At 35.2% G+C, this 22,479-nt stretch overlaps 1 protein-coding gene across 1 annotated transcript in view; it reads right to left on the minus strand.

The window, feature by feature from the left end:
- The window catches only part of LOC142351036 (uncharacterized), a 34,106-nt gene extending 18,595 nt beyond the window's left edge, over positions 1-15,511 (minus strand). Inside the window, exons 1-6 of the mRNA XM_075403097.1 lie at positions 14,980-15,511; positions 11,180-11,344; positions 10,493-10,666; positions 10,054-10,164; positions 6,366-6,503; positions 3,914-4,127 (exon numbers count right to left, since the gene is read on the minus strand). Of these exons, the coding sequence (XP_075259212.1) occupies positions 3,914-4,127; positions 6,366-6,503; positions 10,054-10,164; positions 10,493-10,666; positions 11,180-11,344; positions 14,980-15,458 (1,281 nt within the window). The 5' untranslated portion in view covers positions 15,459-15,511. The remainder of the gene's footprint in view (positions 1-3,913; positions 4,128-6,365; positions 6,504-10,053; positions 10,165-10,492; positions 10,667-11,179; positions 11,345-14,979) is intronic.
- Positions 15,512-22,479: the final 6,968 nt, after the last annotated feature.

Consider the following 22,479-nt stretch of genomic DNA (forward strand, 5'->3'; position numbering starts at 1 on the left):
AAATCAAATACCAAGACGTCCACGAAACAGAATACTACAAAAATCTAAAACTTACTTCTCATATAGAAAAATAGGGTTGTGCAAGTTAGTGGGTCGAATGACGTCAAACTTAAAAAAGTTTACACAATGGCAGTTTAGACAGCTATCCCCATCTTTATAGAAACAATTGAGAGACAGTAAGCGGACAACACAACACGATTTTTCCAATGTCTAAGTAGCTAAATAAGTGGCATCAACGTCATAAAAATACGCAAAAGAAACTTGAAATCTTTAACATCTGCGCACTATCCATCAACAGAAAGCATAAATCAACTTTAATGAAAGCACAACAGGGACCGCGTAATGAAAGTAATAAAAACAGGCAACCATCCAAGTTAAAAAATAATGTGAAAGCAAAAAAAAATCATTAGCCGTTAATTGACAACCATGAATGGATTCAATTATGCGTCAATAACAGCAATACTTACCTGCCATTAAGCGATAGAGCAGCAAGAACAAACCTTCCCATACTTTTTGAAATCAAAAACATTGCTAGATATGATAGCAATATTTTTGCTTCAAATTGCCTCATCAAGTTCGATGGGTTAGATAGGTTCAAATTAGTAAGACTCAGAGACAGAAAAAAAAACAGAAATAAACTCACTAACGTCGAACTAATTGCTCTCGAACGGCAGGCGGGAGAATTTATTTCAGAGGGGACTGTAGCCTGCATAATTTGTATGAGTGCAAAAAAACTCCAACCAAGGAGGGACTCCAACCCACCACCTCCAGAGTAAGTCACCTGGTGTCCATCACCTTAATGTGATTGCTGTTCTTGCAATCGACTTCATTTCAGCAGAGGATTTAATTTCGAATAAAAGCGATTAAGCTTACGCAAATATTAAGAGTTCAATCGTGAAAAAATCACTCGAGAAACTAAATCGAAGGAATGCTCTAGAAAACGGTCAACAGAAAATTTTGCATTAAAAAGAGCACTTTTGCAATAATTGCTTTAGACTGCGTTCGCGAGCTCTTTTGAAAAACTTTGAAAAATTGAACTGCAAGAAAACCATTTCTTTTGCAAGCCGTCGTGTCAAAGTCCCAGAAACAATTAGATACAAAAAAAACTAGAATTATATCCAAATATAACTCTTTAGAGAGTCATTGAGAGCTGTCAAAAAATTAACAAAGTGACAGCACAAAGAAGAAATATGAAAAATAACTGATATTTCTGAAAAGTGTCAAAATGAAAAACTGTTAGATGAGGTTAAACATATTAACAAGCAAACTACAAAAGCGGGGGAAAATTAAAACTCATTTTTATGAAAACCAATAGCGTTAAAGTTTTAAAAACCATAAGCTGCTTCTTGAGGGAACTAAACAGCAGCAACTATGCATTATTAGAACTTACATATGAAAGAGTTGTGTAGAAAAGAAAGATAAAACGGCAATGACCAGCCAAATCGCCGAACGTCGAAGAAGTTGCTCTCAAAAACCTAAAATCTGTTTTAAAAAATTTCTCACTTCACTTTAAAAGCAATTTGAGCACAGCAAATTCCAGCATGATTAAATCAGTACTACTATTTTTTGACTTCTCATTGACGAGAGAAGTCGCAAAAAGTGTGAAAATAAAAAAAACAGGTAACAAGATAATAAGTAACTAATTTTGACGAAACAAAAACACCCGGCAGATCGCCAGAATAGCCTAGCCACCACTGATTCCCATAACCACGATTCACATTTAAAGAAAAAAGGAGAAAAAGGATTTTTTGTACCAAGTGTACTTTTTAAGTGCGAACAAACATAGTTCTTATTGAGATGACACAGGGGCTATTATCAGCCGATTAGCGGCTAGTATCAAAGAACAAAGCTCAAGTATCGGGCTTCAAAAATTGGGCGTTATGAGTTTATACCGTTTATAATTTTGAATTCTTTTCGAACCTGTTGATTCTAGATTGTTTTGTGGCGCAACTGCTGCTTAAATTTTGATGATGACTCCATTCAAATTAGATTGCGAGGCTGAAACGCACTTTTATCTGAATGAGCGAAAAACAAAACTAGCCTAAAAAAAGTCAAAACGAAATAACGTAAAATGTTGAACAAGCCATGACTTAAGGGAAAGCAAAACAATTTTTTTCAATGACGTAAAAAAATAGGGCCGTTATATTAGCCATATGACAAGATGAGAAAGGCTATTAAAAATCAAAAGAACGCCAATAAAAAACCCAGCTATATCTTTGCGTCTATTGAAAAGGATACCACAAAAAACGTGCAATATTTTAGGTGTAAAACCTTTTTAGTGACAGTGGCTCTGTAAAAACTTGAAGTGTCACTTCTCAATGAAATTACCTGAAGAACAACACTACATCTAAAAGTGAGTAAGAAAAGCGATTGAAATAAAAACTTGAAAAAACTGAAATGACCTGGGAAAAAATTGATAGAGATTAAAAAGGACAAAATCCGGTTAAAGTTACTCTATTTTCTTTAACAAACACACCTAAAAATTAAAATCAATCGAACCGAAAGATCAACGAAACAACTAGATCAAAAAGTAAATACATAAGAATATCCAAATAATGTCTAAAATGAAACAGGTTACAAACACTGCTAAAAAATGCATCCAACAGGTCAAAATGGCAAAAATAGTTCCAGAAGAACAATATTTGCTTCAAATGCTCAAAAAGGATTCCAAACATGCTATTAATAGCATAGATAATCGAAACAAATGCCAGAAAATAAACTTAGCTTAACTCTTTTCAGGAGATTGACCTAAGCAGTTCTTATCACGTGCCGCATTTAACTTTTTGTAAAACAATAAAAGTCACCGATTTGACAAAAAAATAGAACATAAGCGACTAACGTCGGAAGAATTGCTCTCGAACAACTAGTGGAAACTGAAATTTATTGCACTTAGTGAAGCAACTAAATTCAATCAGTGGGCTTCAAATACGCCATTATTATATACCACTATAACCGCTAATAAAATTTAAAGTACAAAATGACATCAATTTTGGCGCAATTTTTATTTGACTTTTAGTATATTGCCACAAATTGAGTTCAGCAGCTGACTTTTGTTATTGAGAGCAATTTAGATCACGCAAAAAAAGTCAAGGGTGCAAAAATTTTGCATAAAAAAGACCAACATGTTTACAATAATTGCTTCAAACTTCGTTCGAGAAGCAATTAATCATTACTCTTCGAGTCGTAAAAAAGACAGGGCAAACACTACAATTCAATTTCTTTAAACTTTAAAAAAGGAGAGCTCTCAAAAACCTTTCAGAGGCTGACGACGGCCATTAAAAACGCACAACTTCAGTGCATTTTCGTCAATAGAATTGCAAATTTTACAGTTGCAAATAATACCCGAAACAATCGAAAATCAAGCTACCAACTTGCAACGTTTGACCACGAAATAACGCCTTCTTAACACCCTCGATTTAAAAGACCTGCTTCGCTTTTAACGAGCTGAACAGATCTTAAAAAAGAGCGCCGACTATAATCAAAACTAAAAACACAAAAAGTAAAGCTTCCGTGAATCAAGCATAGCACAGTTGAAAAAATATAAACCGACTAAATTCGGACAGATTTCTCTCGGACGATAGGCAAGGCAATTTAATTCAAGGGCCGTAATCTAGATAAATTTTTGTCCATAGGTGTAAAAAAAACATCCGACTAGAGAGTCCTCGACAGAAGCATTCACCACTCGGCTATCAGGCCCTTGTGATTTCCAATGCTACAATCGCTTTTACTTTCGCAACAAACTTTACTTCGTAGTGAGAGCAATTTAGATACTCAAAAATGAAGAAGAGAAACGTGAAAAAGTCAGTTTATGCTCTAGAACAAAAGCACAATAACGGTCGAGCTAAAATTTTGCATATAAGACACGTTTACAGTAATTGCTTCAAACTTCGTTCAATAACAATTAATTACTCACCCTGATTTGTTCTAGGCACTGTCTGCATATCAAATGTCCACAAGGCTCAATTTTTGTGTCTTTATGTCTCTCATAGCACAGCTTGCACTCTTCATAAGAAGAGTCCATCAAATGGTAGATCTCCTGTTCTTCTTGTGTAACCAACACCTGCTCTGTTTCGCCCATCTCCGCCTTCAAACTGGGGTTGAAGTCTTGCCCATTCGGATAGAGGTAACTGGGGAAAAACCGAACAAGTTTAAGTATGTTCGTAACCTCATATAACACATCTAAAGTCAATTGTTTGATGTAAATTTTATCCCAAAAAGCCCTGGAACAGAACAATTGCTTTAAATAGATGTTTTTAAGATTTGTCGCAGGTCAATGCAAGTAGGAAAGAATCGATTCTAAGTGGGCGAAAGAACACCATGAAACTATGTCTCGGCCGATCGCATACTTAAAGACCAGTAAGGCTCTAAGAGAACTTAATGCCCTCCGGGCTGTAACTGTTTAGCCCATTTTTGAGGACGAGGACGAAAGGTCAAATGGTCAGACGAAAATCATTGACGTAGAATACCGGAAACGAATCGAAGAGGGAGGGCGTAGACAGGAGGGGGTAGGTAGGTGGTGTCTGTATTTTCAATAGGGAGAAGAGACTGTTATTGGAAGAAATCTTCCCAGCAGTTTCCAATTTTTATGTATTAGTACCTAAGCTACTGTTAATGTCCAATGTTCAAAAACAGAAGTGACCGTTCTAAAACAGAAGTCAATGTTCAAAAAAAGTCGAAAGTTCAATTCATGAACAAACTAGCGTCAGCTGAAAAAAGAACTGTAGAATCCTCTTTGAGTCGTAAAAACTATAAGACGAAAAATTGGTAGGGGGAAGGGGTAGGTAATACTGGGAGGGAGGTAGGTAGGCAGGTAGGGGACGTAGGTAGGAAGTTCGGTGTGTGGGCTGGTAAGATAAAAGACGCGGGATGCGTACGCAGGGGTAGGTATGTCCCCTGGGGGTTAGTAGGGGTGGGGTGGGTGAACGGGCTAGGTAGGCAGGGAGAGAGACTAAAAAAAACTTGCTTCAGTTAAAAGAAACTTGTAAAATACTCAACACTCCTCACCTCCTACACCTCTGCGAGTCGAAAAAACCTGAAGATTATCAATACTCCTCTTTGGGTCGTAAAAACGATGAGACAAAAAATTACAAACTAAGCTACCGCGAAAGTCCAATGTTCGAAAACAGTAGTCAAAGTTTAAAAAAAAGGTAAATGGTCGAAAAGAAATGAACAAACTTGCTTCAGCTTAAAACACAGAGCCGGTAGAATACCGGAAACTACTCGAACTACCCGGAGAGTCGTGCAACATAATCTCTAAACTAACCATGTCTTAACCATAAAATAACATAGCCAGCTTGGGATTGAAATAGAAAAAAATAAGGGATAGAAGTGTCAAAAATTTTATCTTGTTTGTAAATTCTTCAAATTCGGTTAGATTATAAAATTAAAATTAATTCAGCTTTCAAACTGAACTATATTAAGCAGAATACTAATGCCAGCTAGCAATCGCTTTGATGCACTTTGATAACCTAAAGCATTATGACCTACTGACCGGGCTTTATATGCTTACTCTGTTTCTTTTGATCTTATGATTTTGCTCTTCTGACTTTGACCGTATTCACTACATTAAGTAAATCAATGCGTGAAAGAATTTAAAATCCATTCAGTTGAAACAGTGAGCGAAGTAAGTCAGAAGTCAATAGTGAAAATCATGACGACAGACGTGATCAAAGCGAAAAACGTGATCGAAAGTAAAGAAATTTTTTTTAAAAGGAGAGCGCCTAAATAATAGCCGCTGAGAGGCTGACGGCGGTTATTAATCAGAGAGAAATACTGACACAAGTTTAAGCTCAGTATTGTTGGTAGGTAAGGGGACATGTGTGGGGTAACCAGAGTAGACGGGTAGGGTGCTAGGTAGGTTTGGAGGGGTAGTAGATGGGGGCAGCTAGAGGGGGAGGGTGATAGATGGTTTTTTGAGGGGTATGTTGTTAGGTAGGTTAAGGGGGGTTGCTTATATGAGGAGGAGACGAGGGACTGTTATGAGACGAAAACTTCCCAAAATAACCTTTGGACCTTGAATAATACCAGCATTTCTGAATTACTATAAACTAGTAATTAAGCTACAGTTAACATCATGTTCGCAAAACATAAATCAACGATCTAAAACAGAAGTCAATGAAACCTGTAGAATACATGTATAAAAATCCTGCAGACTACCGATATTCTTCGAGTCGTAAAAAGACTAGCAGGACTAATATAATTCCTACAAAATTTGTTTGAGAGCCATTAATCAAGTATCTCGAAAAGGACAAAGACGGGGTCCCAAAACCGACCAAGCATCTGCCCCTACAGTTTTCATTCAAAGTTTAAAGCAACTTAAGGGGGGGACTTCTGTTAACCGATAGAACAACTCCAAGCGCACTAACTATCTGTCATCCACTCCTCTGTTGAGAGCTTCGATGAGTGTAGGTGTACTGGGTATTGTCTGAAGAATCTTCTTATGCGAATCCACATAACCAATTGACCACTGTCCCAGTTTAGTACAACTCACGCGGAACACGTAACTGAAATAACAAATATCGTCAAATTTCAGTTGAATTAACGGTAAATTTCTTTTTATTTTTACCCTAACCCTACCTGAAATATACATGATCACAATAAAATCGATTATTAATTAAGGATTGGACTTTTTAAGAGGATCCGTGACAAATTTTCATTATTTGACAGCAATTTTGTGATCGATTTTATTGTGAGCATGTATATTTCAGGTAGGGTTTATTGTGATCATGTATATTTCAGGCAACGTGAATTATCTCAACAAAATTACTTCGGCTTAGCAGCAAAAAAGCTGCTATAATTGAGATGTCATTTATATAACTTTGGTAAAACAGACTAAATATTGATAAAGAAGTGAACTTTAACACCCAACGCACAGGGTACTGAAATCAAAACCTTCACCAGTTGATTCTGCAAAAAAACGGAATAGGGTATCAGATTTAGTTAAGTGTATAACCAAATTGCGCAAGTATTGCTCTTATGACGGTCCAATTAATAAAAGAAAATATTAATAAAATAAGTTAACAAGGCAATTTAAGTGTAGAACCCCTGCTTTTCTGCTACTCATAAAAATCAAGGTACTAAACTGACGAAAAATTAGCCGCCATTTATCCCTTACACATCTTCGCATTGAATCAGGTGGCAAAAAAGAAAAAGACAGCCTAATTTTTGTCAAAAAGTCTTCTAATGGATTCTGTAGTTTCATTAGATTGATTTAAAAATGGTGATTTCAGCCTCTAAATTGGATGTGAATACGCTTATTACTAATATCAGTTGGGAGTATACTATACGGAACTTTGTACATTGAGTCTATATATAGTAAGCCTTAATGCTCGCGCTTCATCAGTTTATTCCGTTCCTTTTGCTCCCGCCCTTTGAGTTAACGTATGTTTGTTAAAATCCATGCAGTTTAAACACTGAGTTAGAAAAATATTTTTTAATGTATGTTGCATCAAAGATAAAAGCACGTAACTATATATTGAAAAATTTTGACAAATCGGACGTTTTAGCATTAAAGTTATAAAGTGAATAGCTTCCTTTCTGCAAACAGCTGAGGAAAAACTACAAATTTTTGAAAATATTGAACGAATTATTCATAAATTCAGACAAATGTTAAATTAGAAAAATTTGTTCCCGCTGAAACCACTGAACGGATTTAATAAAGCCTCGTTAGATAGAAAAAAAGCACAAAAAACAAATACGTGCAAAACTCAAAAGTCAACAGATATTTTTTCAAAAACAAATAGTGCCAGAGGTCAGAAAAACGGTACCTGTAGTAAGTCCAACTGAGTACTGAGACAAAATGGAAATAGGCCAAATTCAAAAAAAAATTTGTATCAGAAACAAATCAAAACCGAACCAACCATTGGCTACCATTTGGAAAGAGAAACTAAATTCATTTATGCCTCCACGGGAAACCAATGGGAATCAACATTAATAAAACTAAGTCATAAGAAACCAATAGAACAATAAATAACTGTAAAACTGAAAAATTCACAAATATTTTATGAAAATACATAAGGTCACAAAAAAATTAGCTCTCAGCTGCAAAATTAGGGAAGTTTACTTAAACCTATTAAAAGCGCCAATGGAACCTGTCATCAATGAGACTAAGTGATAACACAACTAGTTGGACAAAACAAACAAAACTCATATTTAATAATTTAATAAAAACGTAAACAAAAATGTTCAACAGATATAAGCGAGTATCAACTGATATTACAAGAAAATTAATGCTTTTTTAAAACCCATCCGAGCAAAATCAATGAGACTAAGTCATAAGACAACAAGCCCGTCAAAAATCTGGAAAACTCAAAATTTCAGAGACATTTGATGAAAAATAAGAAGTGTTCAAATTATAAAAACAGCAATCACCTTGAACACTAAATACGTTTATCAGTGCCCGATTAGAAGGCCAAAATTTCGAAACCATAAAAAAACCATTGGTTGCCCGTTGACGAATTCAAACAATTGGAACTGTGCACTATTAGAATACAAGCATCAATTTTTATTAGCGTTTAAGAAAAAGTGAAGAGAAAAACGACAAAAACAGAAACTAAGTTTTCTCTCGTTAAGAAAACTCGCTCTCAAAAACCCAAAAATTTTGACTTTGTTAACCCAAAAACCCAATTTTGACTTTGTTAACTCCTATTTGACTTCAAAAATAAGTGAAACTATCCTAAAAAAAACCACAGCGCCAAAGGTAATTCTTTTTTGATTTGTAATAAAAAAGAAAACGCCTTAATAATAGCTGTTTGAGCAGATAGCGGTGACTAATAATAATGGCAGAGATTAAAAACATAATCAGAGAAAAAAAACTAAAGAATGAAACATGTCAATGTTATCAGTTTTTGAACTAGACAGCTGGTGCAAAAACTAAAATTACTTTAATATAAAACTAACTTAATGCATAAAACTTAACTTTTTTATCCAAACCTTTATGCAAATCGAGTTTCCTATGTTACCAAAGAAACAACCTTGCACAACGAAAACTAATTGAAATATACGGATCGACAAAATTTTGTCATGAAATATTGATCCAAAAAAGTAAAAAAAAACTTCAGTTGATCAAATCTCGTCTTTGAGTCAAAACAAATTCATCAAGTAAAAAGTCACATGAAAAAGCCAAATAGGCCCCACAAATAATTTCCACGATTTCTCGTTGAAAGCATTAGAAACGACTACACTTACCATAAACAGTGAAAGATACAACCATAGCTAAATTTGTCGCACTATCAACCTACTAATGTCAAGAAAATACCCGCGCATAGTTTGTCGTAGTACGGGGTTGCACGGGGCCCTTACAACCTGAACAATGTGCAGGGGTGGGGATTGCGGGGCGTGTGGTGAAGTGAGCGCAGCTGCTGTTCCAAAACAGTTTCTGTGGATCACATACTTGGAGACTAGCGAGCTGAAAGGCTCTAAGAGAACTTAATGCCCCCTGGGCGCTACCTGTTCATTCCATTTTCAGGACGAAAATGCAAATGGGTCGGTCGAAAAATCGGTCAAGCGAAAAATTGAATTAAAAAGACCAACAGGACTAATATAGTTGCTACAAAGGGTGGGTGGTGAGGGGAGGGGGGCAATGGTGGGACCTTTGGCTGCACAATTGGGGAGGGGTTGATTTGGGAGAAGGGGGCGTGGGGGTTGTCGTAGGGTCAAAATCTAAGATCTGCGCTTCGCACCATGAGTATACGTCTCCAAAACAGTTTCTTTGAATCGCGTACTTGTTGACTGGTGAGCTAAAGGCTCTTAGGAAACTCAATGCCCTCTGGGTGCTACCTGTTTATCCCGTTTTGAGAAAGAAATGTCAAATGCGTCAGTCGAAAAAATCGGTCAAACTAAAAATCTCATTAAAAAAAGACCAACAGGACTAATATAATCGCTACAAACTTCGTTTGAGAGCAATTAAACATCTCGACCAAGGTCTTCGAAAAAATTTTTCGGTCGAACCAAATTAACTGCACTGCGCTAAACGGGCAAAAAAATTGCCGTACACTAAATCGTAAATGATTTCGAAACTCTGAATTTCCGCTCAAAGGTCAACGTTTACGATACCTTCCTGGCCTGTCGGTATGTTTACCAAGGATGGCACAAACTTCGTCGTAAGTCTTGAATCCCATGTACGCAGGGTGACTTGTGATCTGGTTCCAGTTATACACTAGATTCCTAAAAATAACACACATTTATAAAGAATTTATATTAAATACGTTATGTGACACGAACTTCAAATCTGAGTGTACCAAACAACCAACTTATTGCACAAAAGAACTTGAAAAAAAAAACAGCTTTATTTATTTTTGCATGCATGAACTTTTCGACACGATCCTTACAAAATTGTTAAATTTAGAACTTTTCATTTGACACGCAACTAAATATGTTTAAATTATCCCACTTTAAGAATTATGCATAAATCTACACGCACGAAGTAAGCTATTCTCATTAAAAAGCCACAGCCCTTTTATTGCAAAACAAAGCATCAAATAAGAGCATTTACCTGAAAGGATGAAACAGTCGGACAAATATATCGAATTCAAATATAGACACATATCCATTCTCTGTAATGTCAAACGTCTCGCGGAGACGGTTCGATTCCTCGCTTGAGACAAGGACGAAGTCATTTTTGGCATTGGCAAACATCTTGACGAAGTGTGACCAGTGAACAATACACCTGAAAGACAACAAACGTTGAAATCATTAGAAATATACATAGGAAAAGCTTGCACGCAACATCACTGAATTCAACGGATAATACGATTGAATATACCACTCGATCAATTCGAAATGCTGTTCAAGAAATCTATTGATTGATAAGTTAAACAATATCTTACGAAAGCTACCTAAAAAAAAGTATCTATCTAACAAAAGCTATATAATTCAGCTAGCCCAATTCTATAACTTAATTAAGTCAATCAGCTAAACGGGAAACGGCAAACCTAATAATATGAACTGTAATTAATATATACTTAGGATTATATCGTTCCCGCCATAAAGAAAAGGGTAAGGGTACAACGTTCGATAAGATTTGATTCAAGAATTAGTTTCATGTCGTAAGCAACTGTTTTGTTTAAGAAACACGACAAAGGTGATTGCTGTTTCTCAACTTTTACCAATCAGAGAAATACTTATGGTAGGAGTCTATCAGAGAAATTGATTACTATGATGAAGTTAAGAATGTACTCACTGTGATGGGAATACTTGGTCCCAAAAAATCTGTCCCTCCTGTTTGGTGACTTTGAAATCTCTCCCAACAAAGGCACTTCTCTCTTCCTGCACATTCACACTGAACATGGCCTCAAACTCTTTCCACATGTTGGACAGAATCAATGAGATATGGCTCAACCTCTCTCTAAATTACACCCAAGTAACAGAAAAATAAATGTTTATAATTTTTTTTTTCATTTTGGTGCTTTAAAGTTGGTAATCGAAGGAACCAAGAACAATTTGAGAATAAGAAAACTTATTCCAACAAGCTAGAAAAAAGAAAACAAACAAATAAAGAGCACAAGGCTATGAGCTGGCTATTTTCTCAAATTTGCAGTGTTATTGTTTTGTCTTTTTTATTTCTTTTCTGGTTTTAGACAGATACCGAAAGAGCTGTCGAAACTCAAAATTGAAAATCGGAAAACTAAACAAATTTGAATTCTGCAGTTTGATAGCCTCGTTACAAAAAAGCCACGAGTTAAAAATCCAGAAAATTCAATTTTGAAACCCTCGCCCTTATCTACCCCTTTTCGAAAAAATGAAGTCTTTCTTAATTCTATTTAGAGACTTCGCAATGAATGTCACGCATGCCTTTAGGTAATGAATCCCTAAATAAGCATGAAATTTGACGAAATTACTATAGTGGGTTAAATAACTATTGCGTCAAACAATCTTTAAATCTTATTTTGTTCCCGAATTCTCATCGCAGAGAGCTTAAACACACGAGACAGATTGTCGTAAAACAGCCGCCATTGATTACCAAAACCCCGATTAGGAATGAAAGAACAGAAAAAAATGGAAAAAAATTGATTGACTTACAAAAACGTTTTTAAGGGCGAACTATTTTGAATTCACTCCGTTGTTATACACACTCTTCCTTCTTCATGATAGGATACATAAGCTAGTATGAATACCAATAAGCATTTGAGATGGTAACTAAGACCTATAATAACTAAGTTTAAGTAGCGGACATCGAAAATTAGGCTTTATTTCATTTTTTTTACTCTGTTCATTTTAGATTAATTTCCTATAAACTCCTGTTTAAAAGCACTTTGAACAGAATGAGCGGAAAAAAACTAGCCCAGAGAAGCCAAAAAGAGCAATCAAAAGATATAAAAGTCGAAAAGCGGCAAAATGAGGTGACGCGAAACAATTTTTATTCGACGAAGTACAAAAACAGGCAAAAATGACCCCAAATGCGAAAATCTGGAAAGTTTGAAAATTTCGTGTTCTAAGATCCAGATTTTTTGCTCCCTTTACTACTTCAGCGTAATTAAATCACCACTCTTATTTAGTTTTTCATTGAAGTAAAAACGCCAAAAAACAATACAGATCCTAAAAAAGAGCACACCAACACAATCCAAAAACATTGGATTGTAAAATAGGAGCGCAATAATAATCTGCTGAAGATGAGGGCGGCCATTAATTATTAACACTTATATTGCGTTGGCACCATATTGGTTCGGCACCTTTCTCTGATTTTTATCAAACTAGCCCTGATATCAACGACTACAGCCTTAAGTTATACTATTTTTTGTTATGCTACAGTTCATACACATCTTTCTACGTCGAGAGCGACCCAGGATGAAGTTCTATGTCGCCATCTTCTGAAAATAATATTAAGGCAGTTATTGCGCTCAGTAAAAGACTGCTCACTTAAAGAAAAAAGTTAGATACAATTCTTTTGGGTAGTGTTTTCTTCCTAACCTCATTAAATTCTGTTGATCTGATCGAAGCAATCGCAGGAATCGGATATGCCACATATAAGCAGACAAACAAAAATACTATGCGGGACTTCAAGTTATGAGTTGAGTTGATGCACATTTTACAACATCCCAACAATGAGATCAAGGCAAAAACCAAAAATTAAAAGGGTTGCAAAAATTAGTAGACCGAGGTCGATGCCAATTACAGCCGTGAAATATTCCCGAAAATTGAGGACTGCTTTTAAGAAGCACTTTGTATTAATTAGACTGATAAACTAGGGACATATTGTTTACTGCTCCATTGGATGTTTTCAGAACTCGCTATAGCATATTTTTAGGTAAGGTAAGCCATTACGATAGTTTAGATTACTGAACGCGTAACTGATTACTGTGGTATACAGCAATCAGATATAACTTATTGCTGTGTACCACGATATTATTCAGCCTGGGCAAGTAGACACCGAGTTCGTTTAATCGAATGATAACAAATTTAATAGAAATACGATCAGTGCATTTGTTGGACAAAAAACCATTTCACTCGTCAATAAACTTGTTTCTTGACACAATTCCCAGTCTGCATTTTAACGGTGGTACTTCACAACAAACAAAATTATCGTGATCAAACTTCTCCATACACTCATCAATTAATACGACAAAGTCTTGAAATATCTGACTGGCCCTCTTGTTATTTTGAGAAAATTGTCTGTGCCATCCTGTGAAATCAATGTATTCAGTTTTTGTTATCCTTACCAATACTTTTGTTTTTCTTCTGTTGCTGATCCTCTAAATGCGTGAACACTACAGTGGTTAGGAAAAATTGCATCGCTTTTGTCAATAAAGCTGCTACGAAAAACAACATTGACAAGCTCTTTTTGAATGTTTACCTTCGCAGCAGAAGAGACATTTGCTTTTAGAGCCTTAACCTTTTCAGCGAAGGTGTGAGGTGCTTTGTCAGTCCAAGAAGAAGAGCCCTCTGGTTGTCAGCTTCCCATTAATAATTCTTTTTAGTACCTTGACAATACTTTTTCAATAAATTGCTCTTTGGTGTCAAGTTTTTGAGATTATGATACAAGAATACTTCAATAAGCAATTTATTGAGAATAATTTGCCAAGTTACTAAAAACGATTATTACGGGTAAGCCGACAACCAGATGCTTCTTCTTCATGGACTGACGCCGGAAAGTGAAGAGAATTCGACGCGATCGCACGCGAAAAGAGCAGGTCAATGCTGCTTTTCGTAGCAGCATTAGTGCCAAGCAGCATTGACCGGCTAAATTAGAAAGCAATTCAAATCTAACTCAAGTTTGGTTTGTACGAAACTTTTCTCATATATTGCCACTCTTCAAAGGAAAGTAGTACGGGTGGGGAGGGTGAATAAGAGGGGGTGTTCTGATGCATCAGTCGACAATTTAAGATTTAGGTTCACAAAAGTTTTTAGATGTGAAGCTTTAACCTGTGATCAAAGTGCCAAAAAACATACTCAAAATAAGCGTATTATTTTTTGTCAAAAATGAGAGCATTTGCGGGTTACTGTTAGAGCATTTAGAGGTTCCTGTTTTAGAAATAATAAAATTGTCTCCCCTAAACAGTTTCGTTGAATCGCTACGTCGAGACTACTAAGGTGTAAGGCTCTAAGAGAGCTACTCAGCCACTTAGTGCCCTCTGGGCTTTACCAGTTTATCCCCTTTTTGAGGACGAAAAGTTCAGACGAAAAATCGGTCAGGCAAAAAATCGCATAAAAAAAGACCACAGGACTATTAATTAAAAATCGCAAATTTTCAGGAACTTTACAAAACGTCGTTTTCACTTTTTGAAAAATCGGACGACAAAAAAGCAATCGTGTCTTTTTTTTCGGAGACCGGGATATTTTTTACTTGAAGCATGCAAAAGTTTCTGCTGTAACCTTGCAGTTTGTTCCATTTGGTGATGTCGAATACGGCTGTGTGAACATTTTTAAGCCACAAGCATTACTGTTATCAATTGATTTGCATGCCAGAGAAAACAGATCGAATATGCTAAATCGTTAACCTCAGAGACAGTCTTCAGAAACAAACTTTAATATCAAAAAACGTACCTGGGTTTTGATCTTGGATCTGATAACTCAACAAAATTTTCATCTTCTTTGAACATCTGCACAATGTCACGACACTTCAGGTAAATGTTGGTCAGAAACAGTTTCAAATAAATTGCCGCGTTCGCCAAATTCTCTGGAATTTTATATTTGTCCCACAGAGATGATACAAAATCTGGCAGGAAAATTGGCATATCGTTGGACGCCGAGTTTCCATGTAAGAAATATTTGTCGTTAGATACGTTATAAGGTGCTAACTCAGTTAAAACATGCTTAATAGCAGTTTGTAGCAAAGGATAAAGTTCGGGTAAAATCTCAAGAATATAGGGCGGACTGTTTTTCAGCTGAATTCTGTCATCCTGGCAAAGTCGGATAACTTTCTCCATGAATCTGAATACCCTCTCGTTGCTTTTCGGGTCGGCCAAAAAGTTGGGCGTCAGGTTTGGAAAAATGCCAGGAAATTTTTTGGGCAAAATGGGCATGATGGTATCTGAAACAATTCCTATACTTTATTCACTGCAATTTAATCCAAAAATAAGAATATTGACAATGAAAGCAATGTATTTTAGACCAGATGGCTCAAAAATCTGATGATATACTTATATTAGGTAATAATAATAGAAAACAGTTATTAATTTAATCTTTCTTCTAAAAAAACTTTCATGTTACGCTTTTTTTACGCCTAATTTGATTTAAAAAATAATCATTACATTATAAATAGATTTGATGCAGTAAAACGGTATATATACGTTATATGGTTTTAGGAATTTATACATTTTGAAATTTAGGAACCCTTGAAACACTTAAGATAGCAAAACAATTTTCCCCTTAAAACTGCATAATCAGTCAATTCTGATGCAAACAGCCTAACAAAAAAATAACCCAAGTAAGATTCGTTAGATTTATCCTCAAAGTTATTCAAAATAACTAATATGCGTAACGATCATTCGAATAGCAAACTAACAAACTCAGAGTTATCAACGTTATACTTTAGTTATTATAAAAGTCTCCAGTTTCCTACGCATTTAAATCTAGCACTAATTTCAGTGCTTTCATATTTAAAAACAGGTCATCTTACTTTCTTAAAATGAGGTTTCTAGGCTCGCAAAACTCGCAACAACCTTCTAACTTAATTTCACTCAGACACCAAAACAATCCAGCCGTACTTTTATTGTTTTATTTAAAATTTGAGAAACAAAATATCATCTCAACGCAGTAGATCAAAAAAATTCTAGTAGTTCTAAATCAGACTTTTTCACAAATACATTAAATACCGAAACTAATGTGCAATACTCAATAATCTGACCACGGTCCAACGGAGAAAAAACCTGGACCAATTCCAGTTACTTTTAATTACTCGCTGCTATTACAAGTTAATAAAATTACTTAAGTTATTAAAATGAGTTGCCTGTCCTACTTTGAACTGCTAGGGTTTTTGTTATCGATAAATTTGGAATAAGACAGCTTCTTACATTGCAAACTTCTTAGTTCAAACAGCAAATCCGTGAAAATCTAGCGCACGCATACAGAAATGAAATTTTGATTTTGCACTCGACTGTATAATGCGCTATTAAAGACAGTCATAAATATTGAATGCAGGAGTACTAAGTCTTCAAGAAAACATCCTCTCATCCTCTTCTTGTTTTTTGAATTCATAAATAGAGCTCTGCAGACATTAGCTTGCCAGCAATGGTCCCACAAAAAATGGACATTCCTAAAAATAATCATTTATCACAAGCAGTTACATTGTAAAATATTTCAGCAGGCAGATTGCGAGACGATAACGGCTATAGTTGATTGCGAGACGATAACGGCTATCTGCTGATCACAAAAAGAAACTGATTCCATAGAAAGAACCAAGTTGAGCGCAAATGTTTCAGATAGACTAACGTATAAAAAAGAATGTGGCAAGCATAAATGACACTCATTATCTGATTTGAGTGCGAACTCATCAGTTGACATCAGGGGCTCTAATGATTTGAGTCAATTGTGATTCAAAGTTTTTCTAGGAATAAAAAATCTAAAAGTACTAAAAATGATAGGATAACCTTAACTCAAGGAACGGCTGGAAGAACTGAATTCAAAAGCTCCTTTCGCTTAAAACAGAATTATTAAACGCTCCTTTCGTTTAAAACCTCAGAATTATTGGAAAAAATTGCACTACCGTAAAAAAAAAATGACGGAAAAATTGCAAAACGTTAAAATTTTCTTTTCTAAAGGTGTACTGAACAACGGAATTTGAAAAAATAAATATCGAAAAAGAACCTTTATTGGGTATCAAATTAAGTAGAAGCAATTCACAAGATCAAGAGCTATGTGTTCAGGGCAGGTGAAATTGGCCCATCTAGAATCTATCCAGTAACGTCATTTTATCAGGTAAATAAACTGACTTCAACAGTTTCATTTTTTATTTTTCTGCTGATTAGACACGTATTAAATCAGTTCGCTCTTGTTCTTGCATGCATGTTATTTTCGGCCAGAACGTTACTTTAGTCAATTTATTCAGCGGGAAGTCAAGCTTGATTTGGCTTCATGATTGCAGTCTTCTGCGCCAGGGCAATAAGAAAAACAGAAACCCAAAAATTAATTACAAAACGAAAAAAATCGAGATGCTAATTCAGTCCCCAAAACAGATAGTTTCTTTGCAGAAAAACAATTTGAGTGCTTCCTAAAATTGTAACGTGTCTGAATGGATCAACAGCAGCTTGGTTAATGACATCAGCACAACTGACTGTTTCTGGTGCAACATCAAAGTCAATGCGAAAACAAACCCGAGAAAACGAATTTTCATAACACTAAGATTACTAGGTAGCTTCAATTTTACGCGAACACTTGCTCCAACCTTTTTTTAAATGGTTGAATACATATGCGAGGCCTGCTTTTTTCTTTGGTCAAATTTTCTCTTTTTGCTTACGCATCGTAGAGAAAACAAACAGAAACATAGTTGACAGATTGCCAGAAAAAGCCGCAATAGCTTCGTAGATCTGCAGTCTCAGATATGCAGTAAAAGAATCAGACCAAAAAATTGCTTTTTTAAACTGCCGCGATGTTATATTTTGCTTAAGAATCTGTAAAACTTATTGCTGCTTCAGTTGACCTTATCTCTCGCACTCACTTGAACTTATGTCTTTCATTTAAAGTAAACAAAAGTCAATTTCAGAGTTAGGAAGTCATTTTTGATAGAGGTAAGTTACGTGCGACCAAAAAATTTAATCACGCGATTGAACAAAAAACACTCAACTAAAAGTGAAAAACGTCCCCACGCACGCAATTCGTGATATGGTCGTAACAGCAATCCTGTTGAGGGGGCAAGCCTTGAACAATGCAAAGAATTTTCAATGACTAGACAAAACTAAAACCAGAAAAACTAGTCCTAGAATTGAATTTGAATGGCTTCGGGCGCCATTCAGGATGTGCAATAAAAAAATAGAAAAAAGTTAAATTCAAGTTAAAAATGCCGCCTGCGTATGAAAAAACCATAAGCGAGAAAGCGAATTTTCTCCCACTACTTTTAAATTCGAAGGAAGAAATTGCACACCGCAGAACTACTAGCTTTTTCGCTCCATTTCCTGTTTCGGCGTAACCAAAATTACTACTCAACTTTTACTTCAAAAATCGTGAAAATGTGTGAACAACCTTTTTGTGTGAACAAAAAACAGCGCCCCAATAAAATTCAAGTTCTTTGAATCATAAAAACAAAGAGAAGGACAACAATAGCCCCAGCTATCGCTTAAGGGCTATTAAACATCAGTTAGTAGCCCTTAGAGGCCAGTTTTAAATTAGAAAAAAACTGTGAATTTTATTGCATTGTGGAAAAGGGGAGGTTTTAAAAACTGAAAAATTGAAAAAATTTGTAAGGTGAGGTTTGCGGAGGATATTAAATTATTATATTATTGATACAATTGCCGGAACATTTGTCATTTGATTACATAACGATAATTTTTCGAAAAATCAAAAATTTGTTTGAAAACGTCCCTTTAAAAATTAAGTATTAAAAAACCAACCCAAAAACAACAATTTCTTGATTGTCTCCGAGCTCCATTCTCATATAAGTCTTTTATATTCTTGCAGTTCGATTTAACAAAGCAAAAAACCTTAATATAACATGGGAAATGAGAAGTTAAAGGCAATAAAATCTTACAAAACCCGCATAAACATTAATTTCTCCTTCGAAAACTGAAATAAAAAACTATTTGATATCTTATATATATTTTCTCTGATTTTATTTGCCAGAAGCCATTTCTAAATCAAAACTGTGACACTCCTTATGTACAAGAAAACTACAATATAATTATTCTAGAGAAAAAGACGAACTGAACAAAGTCGGTGACTTTTGTTTATCACTCTGATAGTTTCTCTGGTTTCTCCAGCAAACTATTGGCGCGCATGGACTCTCAAATTTCATTTGAAAAATGATTTGACCAAAATTTCAGTATTGACCAAATGTGGGATATTTGAGGCGAGAACAAAAGAATGCGGTAATAAAGAATTAATGTATTTTTAACTCATCATTTAACTCCGCAAAACTAGAAAAACGTAAAAATATCACCAGTACAATTTCGCTTTCCACAAAAAACTCAGGAAAAAGTAAAAACCAGGTTTTTGTGAATTCTTGCGCAAGTTGCTGTTTTACCTTGTAACCATTCCTCATGTAAACCACAAATATTTTCTGTTGATAAGAGATAGAATAACAAGAATGTTTAAAAACAAACAACAGGAAAGAAAGTTTGAGGAAAGAAAAAAAATGTCGTTCTGTTCAAACCTCTTTATTTCAGACTGAAATTGACTTTGATATTTGCGCTGTTCAAATCATATAGTCTCAATAAGCATTCCGAAAAACTATGGGCATTCTTCATGTTTTCACGTGAATTAATTAAAAAAAAAAGCAGGCAAAGTTTTTCATTCAGGTACGCTTTTTTTCAAATCGAAGCAAAAACTGCTGAAATCAAGTCCAGATAATTGAAGGGTTCTTTATGGTTACGACTAGCCGGACTGAAAATATATGGCTCATTTGTAACAAGAGCACAAAAAGTTAATTGGGAAAATGAGCAAATATTATCGTTGGCAACAATGCAGCCGCCTCAACTCGTGCTTAATTGAGTTTAAAACGTTCTTCCTCCTGTTGAATCAAAAATAACTAAATCACCAAAATACAGAATTCACTTGTGTGAAGTAAAGCAAATAAAAAACTTCAGTAATTCAGTAAAAATTTAAAAAACTTGAATTTCATACTTTTTCCTTGATTTTTCACGTAAATTATGAATTGACATATTCTTGTCTGATTTAAATTGTTCATAATTAGCATTTGTCCACATATAGGAAAATTAATTTTTTTTAAAAAAATAGAGCTCGTAACAAAATTACAACTTGATACAATCCTCAACTCGAATATTTGATTATTTCTTGGTATGACTTTTTTAGAACTGGATGTCATTCTAACTAATTTGTGAATAGCGCATCAGCTGAGCAAGTTTTTCACGAGAAACAAATTAGATGAGAAAAATCAGTCACTTGTTTGCTACTTCTAGGGTTTAAACTGATCTGTTTACATTTATTTTACAAGTTAATGACCGTGTTTGTGTAAGATCTTTTTTTCTGCAATGATTGCTCTGGCTGAACAATTCAGGGGCAGCTTTATGTTACAAAAGAATGGACAACGCATTTGGTTTAAAAATATCTTTTAATATGATATCAAAATCAGCATTAAAATCTATTCAGAAAACCGCCAGCAAGAAAAATATTCAGTCAGCAATCTAGAAGATAAATTACTCTCGAAAAATTGGTCACTAAAGCTACCAACCCACCAAAAATGAACTCTATATACAGCGGAGACACAATTTGACTCCTATATTCATCATACTTCGAACCGCGGCTCCAGCAAAAAAATAATTTAGGTTATCAAAAACGTCGGACGAATTGCTCTCAAACGACAGCCATGGAAATTTCATTTGGAGGTTGTTTAGCTAAGAAGCTCTCATGGTTCCGAACCATAGGGCTTTAATCGCTAAACCTCCAAGATAAAAGTCTGCCTCTTAACTACTTAGCTATAGCGTCTTTGCAACTTCAACGTCCCCTTATTTTAGCAACAAACGTTCTTCAGCACTTGAGATCACACAAAAAAGCAAAGAGAAGCGTGAAAAAGTCGTTTGAGAGAGAAAACTCTAGAACAGACGCACAAAAACTGTCAAGCAAAAATTTTGCATAAAAAGACACAAACGTTTACAATTATTACCTCAAATGTCGTTCGAGATCAATTAACAATAAATGATCCAAATAGAACTTAACCTTAAATTTCAACGCTTAAACTGAACTGACATGGCTGGGGCAAAACGTCTTTAATGAGGAAAGAGTCCAGTTTCAGAAAACCTAAGTTCATTATTTACAAATTTCGATTGCAGCCAAATGCCTCATACATGCTTTAGAGCAAAAGAAGGAAAAATCAGGCGCAAAACTTGATTCTCATTATAACCGTTAAAATTTACAAAAGTTACAAAAATAGATTCTTAAAACAGTAAAGGCTCGCAGAAAACAGCACAAAAAGAAGGACAATTTCACGTCATCTTATATGCTAAATGCATGACAGTTTAAAAGGCACCATGTTTAACGAAAGGCAAAAATGCATGTTTAAGAGATTTCTGAAGAGCATGTTTAAGAGCTCTCGAGCACCATGGGTAAGAGGACAGATCGCGAGGGGGTGATTGACTGAAAAATTTACTCTCTTAAAAGGTCAGTGTCCGAAAAGGCAGACTGAAAGAGTCAATGAACGGAAAATACAGATGCCAAAAAGTTCAGGTGCCGAAATAAACAGGGATGCAAAAAAGTCACTGACCGACAAAACATAAAATTTGAAATAGATGCCACAGTTGGTAGTGTCGAAATTTGAAAGAGGGTAGTGTCTAAAGAAAGTTCGGATGGGAAATGTTCTTCAAAAAGCGCAGATTTTTCTTTCCTTTTCCCTTCTCTTTCTTTATATCTGCGATAAAGATAGCTGAGCAGCTTTTTTGATTTCGTGGACATAATGTTTGTGGGGACCATATGAGTCTACACTCAATTTCTTTCGTTTCTGCGAAGTAGGTTTTGTTGCCTCAGAGAGTTTTACGATTTTTCGCTCAAAGTTTTTTTTGCTAACAGTTTTTAGTTGTGGATTGGAGGTTCTAATTTTGCTTTAAGCTGCTTAAAGTTTATAGCTTAAAGTTTAGGCAGGTCCAGAATAGCCCCCTACCTCCCTTCGAGGTTGTTTTGGATTTTTTTTCGGCTATTTCATCGAAATACGAATACCGATTTTTATTAATATTTGTATACCGATTTTTCGATAAATTCAGGATTTTATACAAATAATCAATTTTTGGTAAATGAATCATTGAAAATAATGAGATATGCATACGTTCTTCCAAAGGTGTGAAATTTTTTTGAAATAAAATTTATTTAGCTTGCTTTTACGGACCTGCTAGTCCATATATTAAACGCGTGAACACATAAGGCTGCATGTTTTAACAGTAGGCC

Source organism: Convolutriloba macropyga, chromosome 12, assembly GCF_964194025.1.
Source record: "Convolutriloba macropyga chromosome 12, txConMacr16.3, whole genome shotgun sequence".
In the NCBI taxonomy this organism is placed as follows: domain Eukaryota; kingdom Metazoa; phylum Xenacoelomorpha; order Acoela; family Convolutidae; genus Convolutriloba; species Convolutriloba macropyga.